The sequence below is a fragment of the Marmota flaviventris genome, chromosome 12 (genome assembly GCF_047511675.1).
Source record: "Marmota flaviventris isolate mMarFla1 chromosome 12, mMarFla1.hap1, whole genome shotgun sequence".
NCBI classification, from domain to species: domain Eukaryota; kingdom Metazoa; phylum Chordata; class Mammalia; order Rodentia; family Sciuridae; genus Marmota; species Marmota flaviventris.
Genome location: NC_092509.1, coordinates 2783322 through 2807098, shown reverse-complemented (window position 1 = coordinate 2807098; position 23777 = coordinate 2783322). Strand labels below are relative to the sequence as shown.

The window sequence follows — 23777 nt, the reverse complement described above, 5'->3', positions numbered from 1 at the left end:
TTCCTGAGATCTGTTTATTTCTTCAGCCCATTTTTGTATAGGTTTGCTGGCCATTTCATTTATAATATTCTTTATATTTCAGGAACATGATTCTTTGGACAATAATATGTTGCAAATATTTTTTCTCAGGTTGTCATTGTTAAACTGCATGTGTGTGTGTGTGTGTGTGTGTGTGTGTGTGTGTGTACCAGGTTTAGATACAGCCAGGAAAGATTTTTTCATTGAGGCAGGTTTTGCCCACTCATAATACATAGAAAATTTCACCCAATATTTTCTAGTACTTGTTTATTTTCTATTTTTACATTCATGTTTCTTATCCATTTGTAGTTTATCTTTTGAATAAGTAGAGAAAAATCCTATTTTATAATTTTCCATGTGGTATTTGCAAACGCTACTTATTAGAAAGTCTATTTTCCCCAAACTCACTTTTATTGTACCCCAAATGTCCAGTGCAGTCGGTTCTGTTTCTGGATTCTCTATTCTGTCCCAGAAACTCTATGTATTCTTGGGCTTGGACGAGGGTACATGATTTGATTATATAGTCTGCCCTCCCTGTACCCTTCATTGCTCTTCTTTTTCAGTGCTTTCCTGCTTATTCTTGTTCTTTTGAATTGATTATATTCAACTTGACGACAGATTTTTAAAGATCCACATATGTTCATTCCCTCCCCAAGTTAAACGTCCCCAGTTTCTTCAGTTTTTAGCACGTACTTTTCGGGCTATTCATGATTCTGTTCTTTTCCACAAGTCATGCAACCTTAAAATGTGGCATCCAGAAATGAAGCCACCGGCGTGGGGTGATAATGACATGATTCCTTAGGGTAAGGCTTTTTAAAAAGAGTATCATCCACAAGTGGAGAAAGTAACATAGGACTGGAGTGAGCAGGGAAGGAAAGCCCAGTCCGAGCAGTAGTCCTTTAGAAGGGAGCAGGAGAAGCATCTCCTCTTGTGTCTGCACTTTTGGGGCAGGTACCTGGTGTCTCAACACATTGACAAAAGGGTTTTGCTCTGGGAGGGGCTGGGAGGCCTGACTTTCTCCTTTTTCCTAGTCTCTGCCTATAATCCCCTTCTGCTAGTTCCCTGGCTTCCTCCAGGGCCTTCTAAATCGCAGGTCCTCTCCCAGTTCCAGGGTCAGGTGAGCCTCTTTCCTCCTGGAGTCCTTTCATTTGGACTCTTCCGCTGCACTCTCCTCGCGCTGTCCCCTCCGTGCTCCGTAGTTGGTTCTTCCCGCTCCCGGCCCCGCCCCTCGGCATCCTCCATCTGCTCTCTTCAGTCCGCCCAGTGGCTTTGTCTGATGACACGTTTTACATGCGTTGGGCGGAAAGCGCCTGCGTGGAGGTAGGCAAAGTTCACTCCAGTACCCGCCCCCTGCGCTGGGTCCTCCCGAAGTAGGAAACGGTGAAAGAGAGGGTCCTGTGCTGTTCTGCAGGGAAGCGTCGCTTCCGCTCAGCTGTCCCTACACCATGGACTCAGTACCTGCCACTGTGCCTTCTGTCACTGCTTCCCCGGGGAACCCGGAGCTCCTGGGACTCCTGTAGGTGCTCTACGCAGCCCTCATAGCCAAGCTACTGGAGGTAACGGTCCCATTCCCAGCGAGGGACCCCAGCTCTGGCAGGCAGGTGGCTGAGTTCTGGCGGAGTGGGTGCACTGACTGTCGCGGCGACGGAGAAATGGAGTGTGTCAGGCCCAAGGCAGGCAGGACGTGACTGTATTGTTAAGCGAGGCCGGTGAGGGTGTACTTGAGCTTTCCCCACTTGCACTTTTTTTTTGACGGAATAGAGGTGACAACCTCATGTTATGTTCCGAAATGCAGCCAGCAATCGAAACAGCTAACATTACTACAGGTCTTTTCCCTACGGAGAGTGCTGGGGAATTGGGCCCAAATGACAGTTATCTCTCATTACGTGTAGAGGGCGGTGAAAATAGGGAAGAGTAGGCAGGTGTTTAATGCACTGCCTTTGAGCAACCATTTAAAATTAGGCTTTGAATTTTATAGAAGGATGTTAAATTCAGAGAAGTTTATCTAAGCCAGTTTTCAAGAGTTGTCTGAAATTACATGTCACTTATCTGTTTATATAAGAGTGGAATGGAAGTAAGATTTAAAATCTTATACGTATATCATCATTGTTTTTATTTGTTGCCATAAAATTAATTAGTTCTTTCATATATTTAAGTTTTTGTCTTAAATGAATTTTTAAATTATAAAAACCAGGTTATCTAAGAGAAAAGAATGATCCAGAGGGATTCTAGCCAGGTGTTAGACAATGTGATGATATAGGGCCTGTTACAAACTGGAAATGTATGCTCAATTTAAAGTATTTAGATTCGGGCTGGGGTTGTGGTTCAGTGGTAGAGCGCTTGCCTAGCATGCATGAGGCACAGGGTTAGGGTTAGGGGTTCAATCCTCAGCACCATATAAAAACAAAATAATGTGTCCACCTAAAACTAAAGATACATAAATAAATATTTTTTAAAAAGTATTTAGATTCATTATACTTGAAAACACTGCAAGTGAACAAAAAGTATGAGACTGCCAGTATCCTCTCTCTTGAAGAAGCTATTGGAAAATATTGAGGAGGTGGATTTCTGATGAGGAGGTTGGTTTAGAATTGCCATGATTCTTTGTGACTGTTTTGTTATAAATTTAAGGTTTTCCATTTCTTCTAATTTGTCTGTTTCAGCTGTTTACTACATTGCCTGATGATACTCAACCTGGGCCTGATTTTTATGGACTACCATGGAAGCCTGTAGTTTTCACTGTTTTGTTTGGATTTGTATCCTTTGTCGTTTTCTTTTGGAAAACTATTCTTGTTGTGAGTAAATTAACTTACTTATACCTTAGCACATAAGCACAAGGATTATTTTATATAGTCACTGGCCCCCACCTTTTTTTTTTTCTTTTTCAGTTGCTAAAACACAAATTAGTGGTTTAAGTCAAACTAACCTTATAAAATAATTTAGTGTGGGTGCAGTTGGTAGAACTGGTAATTCTTATAGCCATCCTGACCAGTAGTTTCATATGTATCAGAAGTTTTAAAAGTGGGATAAAAGATGGAATAGGTTAGATAAATATCCTTTTATGTAGCATATATGTCTAGTAATCTATATTAAAGAAATAACCATACTTTGAAGATTTTGGTAATGTTTTTCAGTGGAACAGTGTATTAGATTGAAGACTTAGCACAACATAATTCATTTAAGGGTTATTGTATGTTCGCTTAATGTAATAGTAGGCAGATTTATCTATTTCAAAGCTTTGAGGTACAGAAAATGCTCACAATTAAATGTGAAGTGGAAAAAAAAGCAGAAACTAAGATTTAAATGTTGATGAACTGTATGTTAATATAAACACATATAAACAGGGGGAAATGCTGCAAAGAAATACAGTAAAATGAGAAAAAGGAGATGAGATAATTTTTCCAGTCTTTTATATATATTTTTCCCAGATTTTATGATTTGATCATATGTTCAGAAAATACCTTTTTATTTGGAAGTATAGATTATGTGTTGTCCAAAAATCCATTAAATGTTTTGTTCATTAAGTCTTTTTTTTGTTCTGAGCAGAATTAGTCCATCTCTGTGTATGTGTGTACATATATGTATAAGTGTGTGTGTGTGTATATGTATATATATATGCTTATACATACTTATGTTTGTACTGTAGGTCATTCTGTTTCATAGTTATTTAACATAATTGGAAGAAAATTATTTTAGGTAAATGGGCTTTGCATATGAAAAGCCTCACAGTTAAAGAGGCCAAAAGCATTGGATACAAATATTTTCAAATCTGAGTGTTCTTTTTCTGATTTCTTAATTATATCAGATATATCATTGTTAAGATAAGTTTCCTCTCCTTGTACAATTGAGTGTAAAATCTCTTAAAAAGTATTCCCTTCTTAAATAGAAGAATCGTTTGCCTGGATTCCTGTGAGGAATTTTCTAATCTCATTGAACTTTTTCTCAGCTAAAAGAAAAAAGGAAATAGAAGGATAAAGAGAGGGGAAAAACATTAAAACATTTTATATTTCTCTCTCTTGTTTCTTTCATTTCAAGAACCCCGGTACCTGTTTCTCTTTTTACTAGGTTATGTGGGATCTGGTTCCTAGCTGTTGCTCCTCAGTTTCAGCATTTGACTTTGGAGCTTTAGTCCCTTCCTTAGATGACTGCTTTTATGCTACTTCCCATTTTCCTCTGTTGTCATTTTGAGTAAAAGGTTAGCAAGGCTATGACATTAAACAAATGTTCATTTCTTTCTGTGTTGGGGTTTTCTGAATGCAATTTCCTATTACGAAGATCCCATGGATGATCCTTGGACACATCTGAGTATCCCATCACCATTTATAACATTTGAAAGGACAAGTATATGCTAAGTTACAAAGAAATTTAGTGATGTTTTTAAAAAAAATCCTGCTTAGGTTTTATTATCAGGCAGTTTATTGCTGTCTTTAGGAAATGATTGTTTTTGTCCTTTCCAGAATATGTTAATTGTCATTTCTCTTGTTGCTTGTGCATTTTCTTCTAGCAGTCTTACCTTTCAGATTTCTTGCTATATGTTTAGTGGTTTGCAGAAATAAGATGATGTAGCCTCTTAGTTTCTAAATTCAGCCAATAGCCAAATTTAAATTGGAGTTCTAAGATGTTTTCTGGTGAGTGAAAGTGGCATATCTTAGTACAAAGATATGCCTTTAATATTGTTTCCTCATATTCCTTTTGAATAGTCATTGTTTCTAGACTTTATCCTGGTTATTTAGAATTGTCAAGTAAATGATTTTGGTTACACACACACACACACACACACACACACACACATACACACACACATCTTTACTGTGAAATAAGGTACATATCTTAGTGTTTTTATGTCAGAGGCTATTTATGAAATATCACTACCAATTAGATTTAAAAGGCTTGTTAACCTTTACTTATTTTTAATCCTATAAATTATTATCCTGAACCAGAATGTTATTAAATTCTCACTTGGTTATGATTCTGACTGTTGTTTTAGGAATGCTGTTTCTATTGAGCAGATGTTTGACATCAAATTTAATCTTTTTTCTCTCTTCTAGGTAAAAGATAGAGTATATCAAGGTAAATTTTTAGGTTTCTTAAACTTGTAATAACCCTTTGTATTGGTGTTTGATGTGTGTTTTATGTATGTTAGAAGTAGATACAGTGACTTTTAATGTTTATTATCTTTTTTACCTCCTGAAAATTTTACTATTCCTGGGTTGCTAGCATGGATAATAGAGTAGATGATGATGGTTCCAACTCTGAGATAGGAGATAAAGAGGAGGAACAAATTGTGGATAGGGAGATGATGATAAGTTTTAATTTGGGGCAGATTAACTTTGAATATTGATGTAATGCAGATGTATTACATTTGAAGAGTATTTCTATGCTAATGATTTAATCATGCATTAAGTAATTGAGTAGATAATTTAAAGAATGGTAATGTGCATCAGTATGCTTTCATTTCTGTTTTTCTTTGCAAAGAATTAAATGATTCCATTTTCTGAAAAGAAAGTGTTTTGAGAAGGGAGGAATATCAAGCTACAACACTTTACTGTATTTCCCATCTGTGAAATAATCTTAAATTGAAATATCATTTTGGATGGGAGGGGTACCTGGGATTGAACTCTGGGGCACTCTACTGAGCCACATCCCCAACCCCCTATATTTAGAGACCAAGTCTCACTTAGTTACTTAGTGTCTCGCTCTTGCTGAGGCTGGCTTTGAACTTGGGATCCTTCTAGCTTAGCCCCCTGAGCCACTGGGATTACAGGTGTGCACCACTGCGCCCAGCAAAATATCATTGTTCTTATATTTTTCTTAAATTTTAATAATTTTTATACTCTTATTGCTAATAAGCATAGATTGCTTTTTAAAAGCATAATAGTTATGCTAAGAAGTATTTCCTCATAGTACCATATAACATGTCTTTGCTTTTAGTAGATTGAATAGTTGAATTTCATTTAGTGATTGTAATAATCTTGTGTATTTCCCCCTTTTAGTCAATGAACAGCAAATTTCCCAAAAGGTGAACAATTTCACAAAAGAAAATGAACTGAAGCAGAAATTGTCAAATTATGAACAGAAGGTATAATTATTTTTTTTTGTTGTTGTTTCTTTCTCCCTTGGTTCTAGCTTAAATCATTTCTACCTGTTTTAATTTAAAAATCGTATTTTAAAATTTTTGTTTCATTATTTCCTACAAATCATCCAAATTCTAAGCAGTCATATGTATTAAGTACTGCTTTCTTCTGGAAAAGGGTCACTTGTCTGGAACTTGTATAGTAGCACTATAATTTGTTTGTCTTAATTCTGAATGCTTTATTTACATAGATGAAGGAAGAGGTCAAAGAAATCATGAAGCAAAATATGATTCTTTCTGATGAAGCAACTAAATATAAGGTAAAAATCCCTTCTTTGGGGGGAATTACATTCTAAACTCAAAAGTAAATGTAATGAGTGAGTAATCTTGACACCTTTTTTTCCCAGGATAAAATGAAGCTTCTTGAAAAAGATAAAGAACTTCTGGATGAGAGAGCTAAAAGTCTTCATGTTATGTTAGAATATGAGAGAGAACAGAAAGCTAAGAATCAGGACTTGGTAAGAGTTTTGCTGCTAAGTGTTACTGTAATTTGGCTTTTGAAATATTTTGTAAAATTGGTTAAGTTGAACTTAGTCCAGCTGTTAACTAAAGTAAGATTAGGAGTCAAGGAAGTTGAACCCACTTCTGCCCATTTTGTGGAACTTTTAAGTACTGATACAACAAATTATTTTTATGGGCCTAGGAAATATTTTTATTCTCAACCTTGGATAATTTTCATATTGCTTTGATCTGCCCTTGGAAACATGCAGAACAACTAAAAAACTATTGTCCAGTTGAACAGTATTTGTTTACTTTTTACTTGAAAGAGTAATGAATTAATCAATTTTCTCTACTTAAAAAAATTTTACTTACATATTTCATTTTCAATTTCTATAAGTTTCTGTAATTACATAAAAGTTGAAAAAGATAGTAGAGAGTGTGTTCTGAAATATCCTACCCCCAAGTAAGCTTGATCACCTAGCTGAGGTAGTATTTATCAGATTTCTCCACTGTAAAAATTCTTTCCAATCCTTTTCATATTGTATTCTTTGGAAGTTACCATGCACAGCCCACAGTTAAAGTATGAAGAGTTACAAGCTCAGGATGCAGCTCATGGTAGAGCACTTGCCTAGCATGCATGAGGCCCAGGATTCAGTCCCAGGCATTGCAAACAAAGATTGCAGAGTTATGTCCACTTCCTTAAGGAGCGAGTATCTTTATAAATTTTTTGGAATTCTTCTGTATGTGAGATTAGTCTATTCTCCCTTAAATTTTATCATTTTTTACTTCAGATAAGAAAATTTTAAAAATGATCTTGGGAAATTTTTTTCTCTATCACTAGAAAAAAAAATTTACTAATTTGAACTGGTTTACTTGAAACAGTAATTAATTAGTTAATTTTCTATGCTTTAAAACATTTTATTTACTTATTGCATTATGTTTTTCTATACTTTGACCTTTTTTTCTGGTTATCTCATAAACCGCAAGGTTGTGGATGCCATGAAATATTTATGACTTCATTTTCCCTCATCTCTTTCAGTTCTTGATTTTTTGCTTAGTCCAAAGCTGGATCCCCTGCATTTACCTGAAATGTAATGGGATGGCTTGACAAATATTTTGTTGTGTTTATCTTTTTTAGTATATATATATATATATATATATATATATATATATATATATATCAGTATTTCTACTGAAATCCTAATGCATATTTTGTGTTCTGTTTTCACCTGGCAGATAATGGAAAATAAGAAATTGATAGAGAAGCTTAAAGAGGTCATTTCAGTGAATACTGCTGAACTTTCAGAGGTAAAGCTGCCAACTCTTGCTAACGGATATTAATACTACATCTTAGTTTTTTTGCGGACCAAAAATTTGAGGTGTGCTAAAATGTGCAAAAAATGAGAACTATATGATGTCTGGTTTGGGAAAGTATAACTTTGTTTTTTCTTTGGAATTAATTCACTAACTGTAGTGTTTTGCATTAGCTTCAAATTATCCTTAATGAAACTAAGCTTCGTGAAGAGAAGGTGAAGTTGGAATGCTGTCGGCTTCAGAAAGAAAATACCATGCTTAAGAAGAAGAAAGAGCAGGTAAAGAAAATTTGATGTCATACATAATGTAAACTAGAGAAGTGAATATCATTATCTTGTATCTTTCTTGGATCTGTTTCTGAGGTAAGGAATATTCATGTAGGACCTTTACTAGATATGCAAAGTTTAAACAGTGCTCCCCAAATTGAGTGCATATATTTGTTCTCCATCTGTTTTGGATTTTTGGATTATTGCTTTTCTTATCAAATATCAATCAGTTATTAACTTGCATAGCCTCAAAGAAACTTTTTAAACCAGAAAATTAAGTATTTTATGATCCTCTTTTGAGTAGTTACTGATTCACCGGCCAAGAGAAGATTACATGATAAGGAGTCTAAATTTAGGAGACAGTCATATGTGCCCAGCCATTCCTGCTGGAGGTAAATTATTTGAATTGGCAGCAATTTTCTGGGGAATGCAATAAACAGGGTCAACTTCCTGATAGCTCTGATGTTCTTACTGCAGCTATGAGAGTTGGGGCCACTCTGCCCTCTTCCTTAACCAAGGTCTCAACCCCCTCGATTGAGGCAGGCCACCGAGGAGTATGGCTCTCTATTTCTTTGTCTAAGTCTTGTAGTCCTAATGTATCCAGTGCAGAAACCTCTCCCTAACCCATAGGAATTCATATGTTTTGACTTTTCAGTTGCAGCAGGAAGTCAAAGACTGGAGTACATCACATGCTGAGCTCAGTGAACAAATCAAATCATTTGAGAAGTCCCAGAAAGATTTACAAGTAGCTCTTAGTCACAAAGAAGATACTATTAATGTAAGTTTATACTCCAAATACATGTTTCATCTCATGAATTCTCCTGAAATCTTCTGAATTAAAATCGAGAGTCTTCCAACCTTTTGCTTCTTTTCTAGGCTTCGACTAATTGTATCACACAGTTGAATTGGTTACAATGTGAATCTGAATCTGAGGATCAAAATAGAGAAGAGGAGTCAGATGAATTAACCAATGGAGAGGTAGCAGGTAAGATCAGTCTCAGGGAGGTTGAATCCTTTTTTGCTTTCCTGTCTTTAATTAAGTATACAGATGCCACTTTTCAGCTGGCTGAATTTCTTCTTAAGCTTCAGGGTTGTAGACACATATCATTGGATCTATAGATATGTCTGTTGCATTGGCAGAGGTGGGTTGCTGGGGTATAATGTAGCAATAGGCATGTGAAGAACACTGACTTTTTCTATCCCATTGAAAACTAGTAAGTACACTGCAGCTACAATAGTCACATCCTATACCTCTAAGTATTGAACATTGTACAGTAAGAGAAATTTATTTCTTTATTCAGATGATACTTGATTTTGATACTCATCATCTCTATGGCTCTGTGGTTTTAAGGTCCACAGTCAGTCTTAAGAGTCCGGAGGTAGTTGGAACCATAAACTAAGGCTGTGAGAACAGAGGCTAGAGACTATCAGAAAGCTAGAGAGGGAGTGTAACAGTGTTTACTGATGAGGAAAATATTTCCAGATGTTTTCTCCCAAGTTGGATATTGCTTACATAGCAAGTATTTCAAACCACACCTGGTAGTAGATTCAGGGAGAAAATAGAGGATTGAATCTTTCTAAATAAGACACTTACTTGCCCAGGTGAAGATAGATCTGAGAGAGAAGAAAAGCTTTTATCTTACAAGAATAACATAGATGACATTTCAGTTGTGCAAACTAGAAATTCACCTTTTTTTTTGTTTGTTTTTAAGACAGACACAGTACTTTTATTTATTTTTATGCTGAGGATCAAACTCAGTGCCTCACACATGCTAGGTGAGCACTCTACCACTGAGCCACAACCCCAGCCTGAAATTCACCTCTCTCTCTCTCTCTTTTTTTTTAAATCTAAGCTTGCAATTCTCTTAAAAGTCATTAGTCTAATCAGTTTAGTTATTTAATTGATTTTTTTGTTTTGTTTGAACACAATCATTATTTAGTTTGGGGAAGTGAGGAGAATATAGAGTTAAAAGTAAGGAAAGAAAAAGCTAAATTCTTTTGTTTTTTAGGTGATCCGAATAAGAAGATCAAAGATCAAATTAAGCAGATGATGGATGTCTCTCGGGTATAGTTCTTTGTAAGAGTCCCATAGTGCCTGTGAATTCTTCCTGTGCCTCACTTTTAAGAATACCTCTCTTTTCTGCAATTTTTAGACACAAACTACATCAGTAGTTGAAGAGGATCTAAAACTTTTAAAACTTAAGCTAAGAGCCTCGATGTCCACAAACTGTAATCTAGAAGGTGGGTTCTTCTTGAGAAGAAATTGCCATGTTGGAAAGACTTAAAATTTTATTGGAAAGATAAAGAATGGCTTCTTGCTTTCATGCTTCTTACTTTTCTTGGCACTACTCCCTCAAACAAGTTCTTAAGTCCTTGTACACATATAGAGATAAGCTTTTTTATCCTTTACAGACCAAATAAAGAAATTAGAAAGTAACTGCAGTTCACTACAGTCTTCTAAAGTTGGACTGGAAGAGGAATGTAAAACTCTAAGGCAGAAAGTGGAGATTTTAAATGAACTCTACCAGCAAAATGAGATGGCACTACAAAAGTAAGATTTTCATTGTTTGTTATTGTTATCACTGTGTGAACTAATAGATAATTTTATCTTTTCTTAAGATTATTTACAATTTCTTCTAGTTTGTAATAAGTAGAGATTTGTCTTTTTTCCTTTGTGTTTTGTTTCCTATAAGTTGCATTTTTCTTTCCATCATCAGTCTTAAGAGTCCTGAGGTAGTTGGAACCATAAACTAAGGCTATGAGGACATCGTAATCAATTGTCAAATTCATATGAAGGCAGGAAGTGGTAAACTGGTATTAACAGTCACTGATGTGGAAATACCTCTCAAAGATCTAGACCCTTTCTATGATCCCACTATTTATTTTAATTACCTTTCATTGTGATCAGTTATGTAATTCTAATGTTTTGAACTTGTATCTCTAACTCTGGACCTTTAAAAATACTGAGTGATTTGGAATGACATGTTTTAGTAGAATAAAAACTTCAAAAAGGAATAATATTTACTTATTGATGGTACAAGTTTTGGACTTGAATATCTCAGATGTTCACACTAAAAATTGAACTCTGTTAAGGACCTTAGGAGTTATGATTACAGAAGTACTTGTTTGTAGTATATATTTATATATTAATCTTCTCAGTGTGGGGCTAGTTATTTTTTGAAAGTTCATTTGAAGTTTTTAATCCACAAAAATACTTGAATTCTCTAAAAATAGTTTTTTTTGTGTCAGATTTTATTTGTTTGCACCTGATTTTACTCTTCGGCATATATATATATATATATATATATATATATATATATATATGTAAAGCAAAGACAGACCTTCTTACAGACCTAACTATTTTTAGGTATTTTGACTTCTGTTGCCTAATAAATGCATTAAATATTGAAACCTTTCCATTAACTTTTCTAAAATTCTGTGATCTCCAAGCGACCTTTTTAGAATCTCAAATATTTGTTCAGGCCAGTTCTAAATGCCTGGCCTGTTTCAAAGAAACATTTCTCATTTTATCACTTTTTTTTTTTTTAAAGAACACTTGTTTTCTCTGTCCCTACTAGTAATATGAATGACCTAAATGGCAATTAATTTTCTTTGTAATGCAATTAAATTGTAGCACTATTTTCCTCAACTCCTCCAAAATTCATTGTCATCATCTGTGGTTTGTACTCTTTTTAAAAACTCATCCCCGGGTACTATGTTAGTTCATGCCTGTGTCATCTTTTCTGTTCCTAACCTAGATCATCTGTCTTCATTCTCCATTTTTTATATTTTTTATATAACTTATTTCAAATTCTTAGTAGTTTTCTCTATAGCCGCTTGAGTGGACTTTCTAAAATGTAAGTCTGTCCATGTCAATATGTGCCTGTGGTTTATGAAGAATTTGCTTTCTATTTGATGACCTGTTCTTTTTTTCTTCCTTGTATCTTTTTAATAGTTTAAATATTTTTAATTATTTTCCTCATCCCCTCTGTATAAGCTTGATGTAATCATAAATTATAATGGAATTATAATTATATAATTATAATTTTATTCATCTTCTCATAATTTAAAGGCCATGGTATATATTCTGGATTTAATAAAAACCTGACATAGATTAATAGGTTTGTTATTTTTTTTTTTATGGGCTTTAAGTAGCTCCTGAATCAGATAACTGTTGTGGCATTGTATGTTAGTACTTCATATACTGTGAACTCCACAAGACATTCATTCAATTTATACACATATTTAAAGTTTCTGTAGTTCTGCATTCTACACTGTTTGTTTCTTATTTGAAATTATTTTCATTCTATTTGAACATTGTCCTTTAATGATAGATTTGATTAGTGTATCAAAGTAGTACCAGGATAAACAGAGAATAGTTTTTTATCCACTAAATATTGCTACCTTTATAATCTGTATTAGGTTGACATGAACTTCATGATTAGAGTTAAAACCAGTTTCCATTTTTAAAGGATCTTTCTTTTGGCTACTGAATTTTGACTGTTACTTAGTTTTAGCAATTTAAAAATATCCAATTAATTACCATCTGTTTTAAATTTTTTCTTTAAGGAGTCCATTATCATTGTTGTTTGGTCTTATCCCTCCCCTAGTTCCTGTAGTCATTTCTCTGTTTTTTTAACCGTTGTATTGGGAAGTGCCTAGGTGTAGTTTTCCCCACCCCACCCACTTTTTCCTCTTGCAGTTATGTTGCTTGGGACCATTAAAAATTTTTTGAATTTTCGAGTCTTTTTCTAAATGTTGATTTTACCTCATTCTCTCTTCTGATTATAATAATGCATATTAGAATTTGATTTCCCCTGCCTCCTACATTCTGTATTTACTTCTTCTGGATATTTTCTTCTGACCTGTCTTAAAAGCGCTAGGATTTATTTTACTTCCCAAATCTGCTGCTAAAATCATTCATTGAGTTTAGGATTTTAAAAAATTCAGGGTTTAAAATATTATTTTAGTTGTAGATGGACACAGTATTTTATTTTACTTTATTTTTATAGGATTTTTTTAAGAGAGAGAGAATTTTAATATTTATTTTTTAGTTTTTGGCGGACACAACATCTTTGTATGTGGTGCCGAGGATTGAACCTGGGCCGCATGCATGCCAGGCGAGCGCGCTACCGCTTGAGCCACATCCCCAGCCTGACACAATATTTTATTTATTTTATGTGGTGTTGAGGACTGATCCCAGTGCCCCACACATGTGGGGCACGTGCTTCACCCCTGAGCCACAACCCCAGTCCTATTTCAGTACTATAGCTCAAACCCAGGACCTTGAGCCATGTGCTCTACTATTGAGCTACCTCCCCAGACTCCTTGCTCTTTCTCATAAGGGACTAGGGTCTTACTGCTTTCCAAGCTATCTTTAATCTCATCATTCTGCCTCTGCCTCCTGAGTATCTTCCACTGTAGGTAGGTCACCACATCCAACTATTTCTTGGTTTTATAGTTTCTAATCCTTTGACAAAATTCATAATCTTTTTTTTCCTCTTTTGTGGTGCTGGGGTTTGAACCCAGAGCCTTGTGCATGCGAGGCAGCACTGTACCAACTAAACTATATTCCCAGCACTGAAATTCATAATCTTGACTTTACTTTTTTGACTATATAAAAAGCACAGTGATTTTAAAACATGTGCGGATAACCCCATTAGGTGGTTTCCTTTTCTGTGGGATTTTTTCTCACAGAATTTTGTCTTATGGAGTGCCTGGTCAGTTTTGATTGGCCAACATTGTTGTGAGAATTATAGATGAAATTTGAGGACTAAGATGAAGTTATCTTCTTATAGAAAAGTGTTGAGGTTACTTGAGTAAGATTGTTACTTTAAACTTAGTCAGCAATTAAGATAATTCAAAAATGACTTGTCTTTTCAATGTTTCATTATTGTTCCTTTTGGATTTTTTGCCTGTTCATCACTTAAGTGTGCAGTACTTTCTAATCTAAACTCAAAGGCTAGGGCTTTTATTAAGGGTCCCTTTATTTGTAGCCCCAAACACTTCTTTTTTTCCTCTAAGCCCAGGAATTTGATGAAGGCTTAGTTCAGACTCATTATATCTTTGTGTTATCTTCAATATGTGGGTGAACCTAGGAGAAAAGTACCTTAAAGTGCCAGCCTTACTTGTAATTCTGAGATTCCTTTTTCTAATGGATCTTGGCCACATACATATATCTTCACTGCCTTTTTAGCTTGGATCCCTTCAAACACAATTTTATATTCTTATAAAGATGTTTTGATTGTTCTTAGTGCTCTCAGACTAACTCTTTGATAATTGGAAACAAAATTCTCTCTGTCCTTCAAGATTCAGTTTTCTCCATATTCCTTCTTAAGCCAGTGGGGAAAATTATTATATTCCTTTAGGCATCATTTATACCTGAAACAGTGAGCTCTTTTATTCTTTAGCATCTTACAAGGTAACTAGTATATTATAGCCACTCATAAAATACTTGCTGAAGAATTAAATGAGAAGCTATATAAGAATATATAATCCCCTTTTTCTATTTGGTATCAATAATCCTTTTTTACTATAGTTCTTCTGATTTATGGAAAATTAAGTTTCAAGTTAATTATCTTTTGAATTGGAACTATGGCTAAAGTAGTACAAGGATAGCAGAAAATAGTATTTTTTAAATCATTAAATGTGGCTACCTTTGTCTCAGTAGATGAACATCTTGAGTTTCATGATCAGAGTTAAAACTTGTCAGTAGATAATACTCTGATCGTGGGTCAGTTTGGCTTCTTTTTCTGGTTGACAGACATTATCAAAACTCAGATTTGTCTTTTTGCTTAATTACAATTCTTTTGAAATAGATATCTACAGTGTGAAAAATGTTCTGTGGTTAATTGCATAGCTAAAAGACATATTCTAGAAGATTTTTTCTTTGACTGACTATATCTTTATTCTGGTGCCAGTCTTGGATTGAGAAAAGAGTTCCTCCATGACAAAGATATACTTAGTGTCCTACCCATGGCAGAAACGAGAAAAGAATTATCCCCTGCTTTATCCTCATATGTTTAATTATGTTAGGTTGATCAGTCCTGATCTTCCACATTGAAGTAAAGTGAGTTTTTGTTATCTTACACACAGGAGACTTGCCCTTGGGGCACATGTTGTTTTCACATTTATTTTATTTAGTGGTAAGTAGAGAATTAAGAGGAGAAGTTAGAAAATGTAAGTGATTTGCCAGAGTTTGATTTACGAAATTGCAGGTTTGAATTCCTATTTTATGTGCCTAAGCATTTTATAGAATTGTGGGAAGTGATATTCACAAAGAGAAATTTTTGATTTGATAACTGGCTTTATTTTAGGAAACTGAGTCAAGAAGAATATGAGAGACTAGAAAAAGAGCAGCGGCTGTCAGCTGCAGATGAAAAGGTGGTTTCCCCTGTAGAGGAAGTTAAAAATTACAAGTGAGTTCAGTTTCTAAAGGAGGGTGTCAATGTCTAATGAACTAGTGTTAGCTTTCTTTTTAATCTTTTTTTACATTATGTAGATAGAAGAAAATAGCATGGAAGTATAAATAACGAGAGAATATGAATACATTCAATTCACACAGGAGAAAAAATAAATTCCAACTTAACAAATGAAAAATGTTAACAAAAATTTACTTATACCCAATGGGCAAGACCATAGGGAACTTGGTCAATGCAAACAGTTCTGGGGGTTTTGTATGTTGTAGTAATTCTTTAAGAAATCAGTTTGCTGTGTGATGTATCAAGACCCACAAAAGTGTGGCATTTGATAGACCTTGGAAATCTTCTATGGATATAATTTGAAAAAAAGTTTTAAGGAGGAAGATATTTCTAGCTGAATTACTTGAGAACACACTGATGAACAGTTAAGGAAATTATAATTTATCAATTCAGAATCTCTAGCAATTAAATGATAAAGAAGTTATTAGTATTAGGTGTTTATTTCATTCATTTATTTATTTTTGGTGCTTTACTACTAAGCTACATCCTTAGACCTTTTTTTTACTTTGAGAAAGGGTCTCAGTTGCATAGGTTCCCACTTAATTGCTGAGACTGACCTCGAACTTGTGATCCTCCTGCCTCAGCTTCCCAATCATTGGGATTACTGGCATGTGGCATTGCACCTGGCCTGTAGTATTAGTTTTGATCACACTGGATTCATATAACTATAGAAATGTTTTTCTTATGTATGATAAAGTCTTTAAAAGTATAGCTGATGGAATAAAGGGAAAATGGTCAGAATGTTTCAAATTTTATTCAATTGTTGTAATTCTTAGGCGGAGAATTGAAGAGATGGAAGAAAAATTACAGAAAACTGAGCGCTCATTTAAAAACCAGGTAGTAATTAATACTGTCCTGTAGTTGCAGAATTCTTTGATATCTAATACAGACAATTATAGGCTATTATAATGAGTCCCTAAAAACATTTTTTTTAATGTGTTGTCTTTTTCAGATTGCTATGCAAGAGAAGAAAGCTCATGATAATTGGGTAAGATTTTTTCCCCCTTTTCTTTATTTTGTGCATAGCCTACCGCAACTGAATTTGAATATTTTCTCTTTGATAGCTCAAAGCTCGTTCTGCAGAAAGAGCTGTAGCTGCAGAGAAAAGGGAAACTGCTAATTTGAGACAGAAGTATGTGATTTTGGTACCTTACTATATGTTTTATAGTGTTTTAAGATTATGCTAGATATTATCTATGATAGATTGCTGTTTCATAATTTAGCCCATTCTTTCTCAATATTCAAGACTATTGGAAATGGCCCAAAAGATGGCAATGCGGCAAGAAGAACCTGTGATTGTAAAACCAATGCCTGGAAGACCAAATTTACAAAATCCTCCTCGGAGAGGTAGGGGGCACTTTGTAAAAGGAGCTATTTTATTTCTTGGTGCAGAATTATGTAAATTACTTTTTATTTCTGTGTGTAATGGTTATGAAATAATCTGAATGATTTGCTAAAGCGGGAGGTGGGGGTTGGTGTCAGGGAGAAGGCTGCCTTAAAGTAGTAACACGGCATTGTTGTCTTTAGGTCCCCTGAGCCAGAATGGCTCTTTTGGTCCATCCCCCGTGAGTGGTGGAGAATGTTCCCCTCCACTGACAGCAGAGCCAGCTGGGAGACCTCCTTCTGCTATCCTTAATCGAAGAGATATGCCTATAAATGGATTTGGTGAGCATTCACATGTTGCTGTATAGTAAACTGCTTCAAGGTTTTGGTTTTTTTTCCCTTTTGAATATTCTAATGAAAACATAGAATTTGGGCCTGTACAATATATAGAAGATAATTTCTTACTTTATCTTAGTGAATGTTTTCTGTAAAATCTGTTCTAGAATAGAAAACATTTTTTTTTTTCCTGGAGGTCCCTGTATTGTTTTTTTTTTTTTTTCTTTTAAATTTTACACTGTGAAGTGTAAACCTTTGTCTTTAAATTAAATCTCTATGATGTTCCTTTCCCAAATATTATAAAAGTAGCCTTAAACTTTATGTATCATACATATTTCCAATATGAAATACTGAGTCTTATTTCCAATTCTAAATAGGACTGTAGTCTTGGTAAGATTGGAATTCAGGTTATACAGATTAAAGAAAAGCCAGCCTACACATACTTCAAGTCTATAGCTTAAAGTTTAGGACCAGTACTTATTAATCTGCTGTTCTATCAACCCAAGGCAGTTCTTCATTTTATTTAAGTCTCTTCATAAATTGTGATTTACTATTGGGCAACCCATTTTTAAAAATATTTTTAATTGTAGATGGACATGATATCTTTATTTTTTAAATGTGGTGCTGAGAATCAAACCCAGTGCCTCACACATGCTAGGCAAACACTCTACAACTGAGCTACGACCCCAACCCCTGGGCAACCCATTTTTAATGTTGCTTTCTAGTTATTGTTGAACCCTGACCTGTCCACCAGTGGTTGATTTCTTCTGAAAAATACATACAAGGGCTCTGATCTTTCTTTCCCAAGGGTCAATGGATGGACCTTTACCTCGTACTCAATGGTCTTCTGAGGCATCTGGGAAACCCGTTGCCTCTGGTAAAGGGACCAAGTAATTTCAAAGAATCTGTAATTGTGGATGCAGGATTTTTATTCTTTTCATGTTAGAATAAGTCTGAATCCATTCTTTGATCTCTAACAGACCCAGGATGTGGTCCAGCTCACATGAACAGCAGCTCCAGAAGTTCTTCTCCAGCTAAGGTGACAGATGAGGGCAAGGTAAGTTCTGTAGTTACTGTGAATCATGTGGTCGTGCAGGAACATGTAGCTTTCCTACAGTACTTGCTCTTTGCTTTATCCTTCTTTGTGTTCTATTTGTACTATCCCATTTGTTTTTTAAAAAGCAAACTGTTCCCCAAGAACCTGAGACCCCCTCAGTTTCCACCAGTACTTCTTTGACTGAGCATCCAGTTGGAGTAAGTACTTAGAGGTTGAGAACTGAATTGGGTTTTATTCTGTGCATTTCTGGGAAGGATATTCAGAGCATGACACTGATCTTGTTTGCTTTAAAACTGCATGCAATATTGAGCTTACTTTTCTCCTTAACTTGGGAATGTTGCTTAAGTGTGTACAACTATAATGAACTACAGAATGTGAAAAGTTATCACTCTATATGGTGTTTTGTGTTGAATGTTCTAAGGCGAAGTAAATTCATTATAAAAATTATATAATTCATCATTTTTATTTTTGTTTGGAAGAATGCTATTTAAGAATTCCTCCATTGTGCAAACCCTATTTTGAGTGATTTGAATTAGATTGGTATCAGATTTTCTGAAAGTGACATACTGTTTCAGTGAAACAATGATAATCTGAAATGACCTCTTGAGCCAGTCCCAAGCAATGGTCTCATTTGTTCACATAAGTACATTCTCTTGTAACTGTGTTGCTATTATATCTGGTAGGTCTTCTGCAGCTCTATAATAAAATAAATTTTTAATTGTTCAGTTTCAAACCCACTACTCATAGGACATGATAAATCAATATCTCAAATGGTGTACAGTAAATGAAAGTAAATATTAAAGCCTTGTCTTCCTTGGAAATTTGTGTATATAGCACTGTGTTGGAAAATACTTCTCAAGTGCCAGTGTATATATATTCCAGGAATATACATCTCTGGAGAAATCTAAGGGCAGCTTAGATAAGATCCCAAACCCCTTTGTAGTAGAAGATTTAAAAGAGAGCAAAGACCCGTTGTTAGGAGTAGAGGTGGGAAAAGCATGGCTTGGAGGCAAACCTTGGGATTGAGTTCCTTTAATATGCCGTGTGGCCTTCAACAAATTACGATATTCCATTTGCTTTTGTTCCCTCTTACTTAAAACAAGACAGTCTACTTAAAGATCTCAGAGGTTGAATAATATATGAAAGACTTACTGACGATACTCTGAATAGTAGCTATTATTAGATGGGTAGAGAATGCATGTTTCATTTTATTCTGTTCATTCTTAATATGGAAGTAATGAGCTATTGTGATGAAAGGGAAGTGATGGGGAGGGGGGACTCCCTTTGATATATATTGTAGTGAATACAGCATGACATACTGGTCAGAAATCACCTCTGTTAATAACCTCTGCCAGTCCTCTTGCCTTTCCATTTCCTGTGCAGATATAATCAGTAACAAACTGCTCCCTCTTGTGGCATCCTTCTAACTTCTGTAAGCTGTCAGTGGGAATACACAGGAGGGGTGGGGAGAGTTTTGTTGCACTGATGGTGTTCTCTGGACAGATGCTTGTTTTGGGTTTTAGCTTTTATCGGTGTTGGTACTTTGTCTTAATACATAGGAATTTTAAAACTTTTAACTGCTTTCAAATCTTAAATTGCAGGTTAATATGGCTATGAAAGGGCCCCCTCCTTTCTCAGGGGTACCCTTCATGGGCCCCCCGATGGGACCCCCTATGGGACGGCCTCCACCACCTCCCATTTGGTATGGACCGCCACTTCAGTTCCATGGGCCTTTTGGGCCTCGGCCAATTCCTCCACCATTTGGTATGATGATCTGAACAGTAGTGATTGACTTATAAATCACATTCATCTTTCATTTCTATTGCTTGCTAAAGCAGTTGGTTGCTATCTCAGGTCTTAACAATGAAAGGATGAAGCTGAGTACATTTTAACTTTTCCTCCAGTTTTCTGGGACATATGGGACACTACATAATCTTATACTGAGATAGGCAATAGCTATCTCTCATAGATAAGGATAAGGTCTATATACAGAAAAGCAAGAAATATTACTTCTGCAGATGTTTGTTGAAAATCTGTTGCTATGCACTGCAATGGATGGAAAGGTGGATGAGACACATGCCATAACTTAAAATTTTGTCACAGATATGAAAATCCTATAACATAAAGTTTGTAATCACCCATAATGGAAGCATAAGCAGTAGGTTATAGAATATAGAAAAGGAAAAGTCAAACCCTCCTTACCTTGAGAAAAGTCAGAGGGAAGTGTTAAAGAGGAGGATTTAACAGTGACCTAATAAATGTTGCTGATTTAATTAGGTGGCTGTGGAAGGCCTTTTCCAGGAGGGCATGCACCTTGATTCTGATGGCATGTGTAAAGTCCATGCTGAAATACTTCATGAATTTTTAATGGATACAGTAATAAATAGTGGGATTTCCTTTTATCAAAATTTCTTTGATGTAGTAAAGTTCTTATTTCATAATCTATCATCTTGTCATGGTAAATTAGTACTTCCAAATATAAATGGAGCTCTTGTGAGATAGAAATAATTCTGCAATTATATAGTAGGGAAAGAAAAAAGACAAGCCTGGAGCTAGGTAGAGCCATGTTTAAATCCTTAATATGTTGCTTCATGGCTGGTTGGCCAAAGGCTATAACCTAAACTTGTTCCATCTCAGTTTGCCTCATCTGGCAAGTCAGGATGTTCACCAGTTGATGTTCTAGGCTTGGGAGAAATTAAAGACTATATTAACATACTTGAAATCACCCTAGTTCAGAAATTTCTGGGTATTTACATAACTTCCTTTTTATTTTCCAGGTCCTGGTATGCGTCCACCAATAGGCTTCAGAGAATATGCACCAGGTGTTCCACCTGGAAAATGGGATTTGCCTTTTGACCCTCGTGGTTTTTTTCCAGGACCCGCACCATTTAGACCTTTAGGCTCATTTGGCCCAAGAGAGTACTTCATTCCTGGTGCCCCATTACCACCTCCAACTCATGGTCCCCAAGACTATGGGCCACCACCTGTTGCAAAAGACTTAATGCCTTCAGGCTTTAAAGATGAACCTCCACCTACACCTGATTCTCAGAGTAGTGAGGGCTGTTCACAGGCCTTAAAACTGGGCCCATAAAATTAACCTCTGACACTTAGTCAGAAAGTGGATTATGAACTATTCATTGTGTTAAAGGATTATTGGCTTCAAAATATAAAAGTTTATTTTAAATGGTTTGTGTTTTTAGAATGAAGCTGCCTTGGCGCAGTACACATTTTGAGCCAAAATATTTTCCCCCTAAATATCCCCCACTTAAGCTAGAGTATCCTTCCAACTTTAAAACGTGCAATAAGGAATACCTTTGTTTTAGTTAATATAGCATATACAATTGCTAAATGATTTAGAATGTCATAATTATGGACATTTCCTGTGGAAATGCTTTAAGAACATGTATTTCCATTATCCTATTTTTAGTGTATTCCAGTTGATAGAGAAATGGTGTTTTATAAGCTTGATTTTTCTCTTCCAATATCTGGTCACAGAGACTGTTATGCTAAAAATGTTTACTCAAAGATCATAAACTTCATTTTCCTTCTTGCTGAAGTTCTTTGTTGTAATAGTTCATGAAAAATTGTTTATTAATATTTCCCAAGTGTCTTTTGATTCATTGGATCGTCATGAGACTTTGTGCCATTGGGGAAGCATGTAAACTCACTCTCAGAACTGAAGATGGTGACTTGGCAGCATATTCCCTGTTGCTCACTGTTAAGGAGGCTGGACCTTGGTCAACTGTGAACTTCTACAGAGGATTTCTTTTACTTGTGAGAAGTCTTGTGGCTCTATTTTTGTAGCACATTCATGTACTTTTTTCTAACCATTGTCCATGTGAGAATGGTTTTCTGAGAATGAGTTTACATTAGTAGCAAGAGTTGTTTGACCTGAAGTTCTACTGCTTTTGCCATTATTGCATTATAACAGTAAAATATAAGGTGGTATGTTGTGTCTATAAAAAATAAGGAAATTTCTTTTTAAAAATGTACACACACACTCTTCTCTTTCCCATACCTTGCCACTGATTTTCAAGGAATATGATAAAAAAAATTAGAAAAGTATAATCCTCTGAGAAAGAATGAATGAAACTCTTAAGGCTTATAATGTCTTTAATTAGCAAATATGGGCTGAATTAAATTCTTTTTTTTTGATAGATACTCAAATATATTTTATTTAAAAATCAATTAAAGCAAGTCCTGAATCTGTAACTACTGTCTTTAAAACAATGTTTCTAAGAACTAGCTCTCCAGAGCTGTAATTTTAATTACGGCAATTTTAACAGTACATTTTAAGAGGTTTAAGATTTAAATAAAATTATAAAAGCCTGGTACTTTTGTTTACTGCTACACCATATTCTTCCATTCTTTTAAGTTCTAGGAAGTAATAGGATTGTTGAAACCTACAACATAACATATCATTGTTCTTTTTATGTCCCCTAAGTATTCTGAAAATAGGGGCAAAAGCTTCAGTTTGAAACAAAATCTCTGTGAAACAAAATCTCTAAACTACTGAAGAATTCAATCTACATAACCTCCATTTAATATCAGAAGCAGCAGCTGTGTGTAAGAGGAAAACCATATAATAGCTTATGCCATTTTTAACCATGTAAAATAAAATTTAAGTCACAAATACCAATTTTGAACGTATCTTTCAACCTCTACAGGACACAAGGCAATGCTGAAGTTACTATAACTTCTAATTTTAAAATAGCATTTAAATAAAGGTGATGTCAGTTAGGAAGATAGATTTTCAAGGAAAGGCAGATTTATTTTTTTTATTCAAAGCAACAGTAGTTTTCCCTCTAAAGCCTTTTTTGTATTTATTCTATTAGTAAGCTATAATGTGTTCTACGTAGTTTATCTGAGCAGTTCTGAACCCACCCATAGTTGCCTCTCCTTACATCCATCTGATTGTACCACTTCTGTAGCAAAGCCCAAGGTAGCTGCCCATATACAGGTTGTGTAGAGAATACTGTCCCTTGATTCAATTATACTTTTGTATCTCAAAAGTTTTAGAAGTCCTCTCCAGAAAATTGTGTTTGAGTTTAGTTACTAAAATCATTTCATTTGTGAAGCAGTAGTGTTTCAACCTGAAAGTATTACTGCTATAGTTGTAATTATTGTCCAGTGACTCATCCCCTCCCACACTAGAAAGTAAATTTAAACAACTAATTTGTGAGATACAGATTGTTTTGTGTTAATTGCTTCAAGATAAAATCACCTTTTTTTTGGGGGGGGGGGAGGTTTGGTCATTCAGGTCTGAATTAAAGCTAAGCTGATGACAATGTTCAATTTAAGTTCATTTAATGCTGATGAAAGACATTCATACAAAGCATCCTTTTTTTTTTTTTCATATAACCCCATTCTTTGGTGGCAGCTGGGGTTGTGGCTCAGTGGTAGAGTAC

General features: G+C 35.1%; 1 protein-coding gene and 1 long non-coding RNA gene across 2 annotated transcripts; both read left to right on the top strand.

Moving 5' to 3' along the window:
- Window positions 1–1367: 1367 nt before the first annotated feature.
- LOC139707897 (uncharacterized) lies at window positions 1368–4354 on the top strand. The gene is made up of 3 exons (XR_011709287.1): window positions 1368–1574; window positions 2682–2774; window positions 4294–4354. It is a non-coding gene; the product is annotated as an uncharacterized lncRNA (long non-coding RNA).
- Window positions 4355–5070: 716 nt separating this feature from the next.
- On the top strand, window positions 5071–23004 carry LOC114081647 (transport and Golgi organization protein 1 homolog). Its single transcript, XM_071619795.1, has 20 exons — window positions 5071–5088; window positions 6012–6097; window positions 6343–6411; window positions 6499–6609; window positions 7829–7900; window positions 8080–8184; window positions 8828–8950; window positions 9049–9157; window positions 10182–10237; window positions 10326–10413; window positions 10585–10723; window positions 15489–15590; window positions 16430–16490; window positions 16606–16641; window positions 16718–16785; window positions 16900–17000; window positions 17181–17318; window positions 18293–18369; window positions 19971–20133; window positions 21147–23004. The coding sequence occupies exons 3-20, from the start codon at window positions 6343–6345 to the stop codon at window positions 21458–21460; spliced, it is 1932 nt and encodes a 643-aa protein (XP_071475896.1). The 5' UTR covers window positions 5071–5088; window positions 6012–6097; the 3' UTR covers window positions 21461–23004.
- Window positions 23005–23777: the final 773 nt, after the last annotated feature.

What these genes read in the sequence shown, in the direction of transcription:
- LOC114081647 (XM_071619795.1), top strand. Translation starts at nt 6,343, where the DNA reads ATGAAGGAAGAGGTCAAAGAAATCATGAAGCAAAATATGATTCTTTCT. An exon ending in ATGAAGCAACTAAATATAAG is followed by an intron (nt 6,412 to 6,498) that starts GTAAAAATCCCT and finishes TTTTTTTCCCAG; the next exon opens with GATAAAATGAAGCTTCTTGA. An exon ending in AATGAGATGGCACTACAAAA is followed by an intron (nt 10,724 to 15,488) that starts GTAAGATTTTCA and finishes GCTTTATTTTAG; the next exon opens with GAAACTGAGTCAAGAAGAAT.